This window comes from Peromyscus californicus, unplaced genomic scaffold, assembly GCF_007827085.1.
Source record: "Peromyscus californicus insignis strain IS unplaced genomic scaffold, ASM782708v3 Scaffold_19__1_contigs__length_69161282, whole genome shotgun sequence".
Classification (NCBI taxonomy): domain Eukaryota; kingdom Metazoa; phylum Chordata; class Mammalia; order Rodentia; family Cricetidae; genus Peromyscus; species Peromyscus californicus.
The window spans coordinates 418749-424461 of record NW_026294491.1 but is presented as its reverse complement, the minus strand read 5'-3'; the positions used below and the strand labels follow the sequence as shown (position 1 = coordinate 424461).

Below are 5713 nucleotides of genomic sequence, written 5' to 3'. Positions count from 1 at the left end.
AGGGACTGGATTTCTAAGATCACAAGATTAAAAAACCACCCAAGAGCACCCAGGCAGGGGAATTGGGATCTGTCCCTGGTGCATGGGCATGCTTTTAGGAGCCAGGTACCTTGGTGCAGTGGGGAGGGACTTGGACCTGCCTAGGCTCAGTGTGCCAGGCTCTGCTGACTCCCCATGGGAGACCTTGATTTGGGGGATGTGGGGATGGATGTGGGGTGGCTTGAGAGGGAGGGCAGGAGGGTGGGAGGAGTGAAGAGGAGGGATCTTTGGGTGGTATGTAGAGTGAGTAGAATATTTCTTAATAAAGAAAAAAAACCTACCCAAGATTGCAAATAAAGAAAACAAAGCTCAGGAATCACCACCCAGTGGACATAATTTTAGTGAAAATCTCACTTAGCAAAAACGTAGTGTGTAAAATACAACAAAACTCCACTAGGAGACACCGGATCAGAGCAGAGCAGTGAGGGGGGGGAAAAAACAACCCAGGTGTCTGGCTTAGACTACGGCACTACCAGGAGACCTTCTTCCAAGGATACAGGGAACCATGTATCATTGGGTTCACATGAACACACAACTAAAGAATTCCTCAAAGATGTCTAGCTAGCCGTAAACACACTTTATAGAAAAGAGATCGACCAATAGACATATTTACTCTAATAAGATAGAGCCAGAATTCTTAATGAAAGAATGACCATAAGAAAAATAAAATTGATTGGAGGATCTTGACAAAAGCAGATGTTGTTTTCAGTTTATTAGATTATCTGATTATCAGGAAGAAAACAGATATCTGTCTAGATGGGACATCTCTGAGTTCGATAACTAGGGAAGTGGTTTTATTGCTGGTACCTCTCCAGAGAGGCCTGTGAGTTTGGTTTTGGATCATCTGTGTCAGGGTGACCCTGGGTAATGCATCTGGATCAGCACCTTCATCTTAGTGGGAACAGATTTATATCTCTACTTCCCAAGAATTTTCTCTCTGGTGTTGTTATCTTTTCTCACCAGCCTTTTCAAAGCCCCTTTTACATCTTTGTTTCTTAAAGTGTAAATGAGGGGGTTTAGAGTAGGAATAACCACAGTGTATAAAAGGGTGATGAACTTCCCTTGACTATGTGCATAGGAGCTATTAGGATGGATGTAGACAGCGGTGCTTGTGCCATAAAATAGCACTACTACCAGCAGGTGGGATCCACAGGTTCCAAGAGCTTTACCCCAGGTTAGAGCTGACCTTAACCTCATCAGTGCTTGGGCAATGTACCCATAGGATACCAAGATGAGTGCCAGGGGAAGGAGGAGCAGCACCAAGGAAGCCATGAAAAGCTGCACTTCGTTGGCATAAATGTCTACACAGGCTAACTTGATCATGGCAGGAACTTCACAGATGAAGTGATAAATCCTGTGGTTCCCACAGCGAGGCAGGCGGAGGGTGATGGTGCCCTGAATCAGTGTGTTGCCCACTCCACTCAGCCATGCGATTCCTGCAAGAGACTGGCAGAGCCGCGGGTGCATGACTGTGGCATAATGGAGTGGCCGGCAAACAGCAGCATAGCGATCAAAGGCCATAACTGCGAGGAGAACACACTCAGTGGACCCCAGAGCCAGGGACACATAAAGCTGAACAGCACAGCCTGTGGCAGTAATTGTCTTGGCTGGACCATGGAGGTTCCACAGCAGCTGAGGAACAATGCTGGTGGAAAAGCAGATATCAACCAAAGAGAGGTTTGTAAGGAAGTAGTACATGGGTGTTTGGAGCGCGGAATCCAAACAGGAGACAAGGATGATCGCTGTGTTGCCGACCAGTGTCAGGAGGTAGGAGATTAGCACCACCACAAAGAGGATCTTTTCAAGCTGTGGCTGATCAGAGAAGCCCACCAGGATGAAACTGCCACCTGAGCTGTTGTTGATTATCATCACTCTACTCACAAAAAGGAGGGTGACAAGTGCAGAAAAGGGTGTTAGATAAAAAGGAAATGGAAAGGGATCAGAAATCTGCATGAGAGATATGGACCCTAAAGGTGGAAGAAGATGGGATATATTCTGTATAAGAGACAGGCAGGAAGGAGATGGAAGAGAGAGAGAGAGAGAGAGAGAGAGAGAGAGAGAGAGAGAGAGAGAGAGAGAGAGAGAGAGAGAGAGATCATAGAATACAGAGTGCAATGAGAACTGTTAAAGGCACAGAGCTAAACCAGGAACTACAAACAACTAAGGAATGAGAGTGGGAGAAATTGTCTTACCCAGGGAAGAGCACACCAATTGGTTAACCAGTCCCAAATGGTCAGTCCTGAAAACACACACGTAACATTATACAGTCTGATCAGGATATATGTACATATAGGTATATAGACACAGATATTCCTAAATGTGTGGAACAATTGTTGAAAAAAGGCCATAAATTTTAAAGAGAGCAAGGAGTGGTGTATAAGAGGATTTGGAGAAAGGAAAAGGAAGGGAGAATGACATAATTATATACAATCTCAAAAGGAAAAGAAAAAATGTTTTAAAAATGTTCAGAGCTAAAAACAGACCATGTGTAAAATGCTTAATCATCAGTGACTGCTCAGTTTTTCCAAGTTGTATCACTTGTTCTTTCGGGAAATTCACCCTTTTCTTTCTCAACAGCACTTATAAGATTATCCACAAAACATAGACAGAGAGATGTTAAATATATAAACAGGTTCTTGGTAGGTATCCCATTCTGTCAGTAGGAAAAGTAACAAAGATGCATTTGGGGAGAAAAAGTAAAAGAAAATGATAATGCACTTCTCTGCCTGAAATGTATATTTGTAAACACCATGCTAAGAACAAACAATACAACCATGGTGTTTTAGTTGTTTGTTAGACATTACTCATGGGTTAGTTTTCTGCCAGTATTTTCCTTATAATATACAAGCAGGTGGTCTGGAGTATTTTATCAGTCTGTTATAGAGTACTCTTGTTAGTGTTGAATAATTTTAGAGCCTTGTAAAATAATTTTAGATTTGTGTGTTTTATTTTTATGTTATGTGTTTTATTTTTAGTAACTAAGACTCAATTTTCACTTTCAATAGCCCCCTTTGAACCTGTGTTTTGTAAACTATTTTCCTTGTTATTGTAACTTCATACTGCACAAACAATAGAGGATATAAGTCCAATTGATTTATTACTTTATTTAGATTTTAAAATGTTTCTTTGTGTATATTCATTGTACAAAGTACTGTGCTACATGATGACATTTTCACACAAGTGTGTATTGTATATTGAACAAAAACCCTTAATTTCCCATTTCATTTAGTTTTTATCAAAGTTTTATGAATATCCTAGATAGAAAGCATTATAGATGACCACTTACCTTTTGGTTGTAACCCTTCATTATTTGACCTCATATAACTATAAAAATAATATAAAAATAGGACATTCATGAAGGCAAAGTTTATTTCTAAAAATGCCAATTTCACATGCTACCATTTTATTCATGCTTTGCACAATTTTTATCCTCCTTTCTGTTTTCAGATTAATATCCCAGTATGTTATAACAATATGTTACTTCTCACCAAATCAAGTTTTAATTTCTTTATTCATCCTGTGTTTCCTTCTCAGATTATTTCAGTTACGCTTACCAACTTCTACCCACCTGTCAGTTTCTATTTCCTGGGCATCCTTTCCTGAAACCCTGAGTTGCTTTGCTTGTAACCATGTAAATTTACACATGTGCCCATTTCACAGAGCAGACCACATGTCCTAAAAGGAGAGAGAAATGCTGAATGAGTAGAAATGTTTCTTTTAAATGTCTTTCTTGATATGCAAAATGAATAGTTATTTATAAATAACAGGATAGACATAAGTGTAATTTTGATAAGTTGCTACCTTTACCAGTCTATTAAATTGTTACTCTCTCTTTTTTCCTCTTTTAACTAGCAACATTGTTTAAATCATCCATTAAATAAATAGTGTGATAAAATAGTATAATATTTCTTAAATTGTCTAATTCAAAGTTAACATATATGTATGCATGTATACATCTATTGCCATCCATGTTTATTGAAAAAGATATGTATTTTTCCTAACTTTGTGCATGCTACATTGTTCATTCAAGGTGCTTGAGTGTCCTTAGGAATTGTGTGAAACCCTATTTTAACATTATAATTCTGTAAAATAAGATTTCCCAGAAATGTTAGTGTTTTTAAGTTTTAAGGTAGCTACTCTATATTGTGTATTCAAGATTTTCCTCTAATATAGCCATACGTGTCCAAATGTATTTATGCAATTCAACCTTGTTGAGGAAAAAGAAGACATGAGCATCTTAATTTACTCACATTTTAAATATAAATATTTAATAAGGAAGCAATGCTTACAATTCTCTATAATTTTTCAGAAAATACAGTGATTTAGAGTCAAGGGAACATAGTAGTTACATACATACATACAAAAGCAGAGAGGCATAGATCTTCTCCTCAGCAGCACATGTATATTCAACACTATTGCCATATTAGAAAGGACTTCATATTTTTAATAAATCTAAGTCATAAGGAAATTCTTCCAAATACTGAAGTGATCTTTCTTTGTTTCTCTATCTTTGCTTTTTCTTATTGCTGAATGTATGTTCTTCAAATTTAAGGTAACTGTAAAATATAAATTATTTCAAATCCAATCTTATAATGAAATTTAATTTACTATATTATTCAGAAATTATGAGTAATATAGTGAATTGTGAATTATTAGTTGAGTCAACTAAAAAAAGTTGACTTGGCAGTTGATGAAAATAATATTATTTTCTTAGCTAGAGTTTGTACTATGGAGAGATGAGAAAAAGAAGAACATGTGGTTATTATTTTCTCACCTCTAAAAATTTTGTCCCCTCATTCTTCCAATTACTTTCATAGACTGAAAAGATATTTATTTCCAGAAACACAAGATTCTGAAAATGAATCTTTGAATCTAAGGCCAAATATCAGATGTGAGTGCTTTGTCCAGCGCCAGGAGATACTGAAGTGTGTCTCTGCAGCAGAAATGATGTCAGCCAAAACTGGGACCTGGGGATCCCTGTATTCCTAATAGAGCAATTACCACCAAGCACAATAGTGACCAAGAGCAAAATATTCAAGAAAATGTATTTTAGTCACTGATTCTGCACAGGTAAGTCTTTAGAGACGTTTCCAGGCTCTCAAGTCACATGCTAGACTAAGATTGTGAAGAAAGTGAGAATAAATTTCTCACTCTGCGCAAATCTCAAGATTAGATACCTGATTCTCATGGAATCATCTCCTTTATCAAGATTAGTTGTTTCTGTATAATCAGAACATAATCTTTGCGATCCCCTAACCTGAGTAGAGATGAATATATGACATGTCAACCATTGTCCTAGAGATGGATTTTCATATGTGGATTCTGTTGGAGAGAAATGAGAGTAGTTATTTTGACAGTGTTAGCCACATTCTTCAACTTTTATAAAAGATTCTGCGGTCAATAAATTTGAGAGACCTCACATATAAATCTTTTAAAAACTCACAAAGTTGGACAAATAGCCAAACAAATGGAAACACATAAACTATGAACCGATGGCTGAGGGGCCCCCAACGGGATCAGGCCCTCTGAGTGGGTGAGATAGTCGATTGGCTTGATCTGTTTGGGAGGCATCCAGGCAGTGGGACCGGGTCCTGTGCTCATTGCATGAGCTGGCTGTTTGAAACCTGGGGCTTATACAGGGTCGCTTGGCTCGGCCTGGGAGGAGGGGACTGGA

At 38.2% G+C, this 5713-nt stretch overlaps 1 protein-coding gene across 1 annotated transcript; it reads right to left on the bottom strand.

Moving 5' to 3' along the window:
• Positions 1-954: 954 nt before the first annotated feature.
• On the bottom strand, positions 955-1908 carry LOC128113974 (olfactory receptor 2G3-like). The gene has a single exon (XM_052743815.1). It carries the CDS (start codon positions 1906-1908, stop codon positions 955-957), a length of 954 nt encoding a protein of 317 aa, XP_052599775.1.
• Between the last annotated feature and the right edge of the window lie 3805 nt (positions 1909-5713).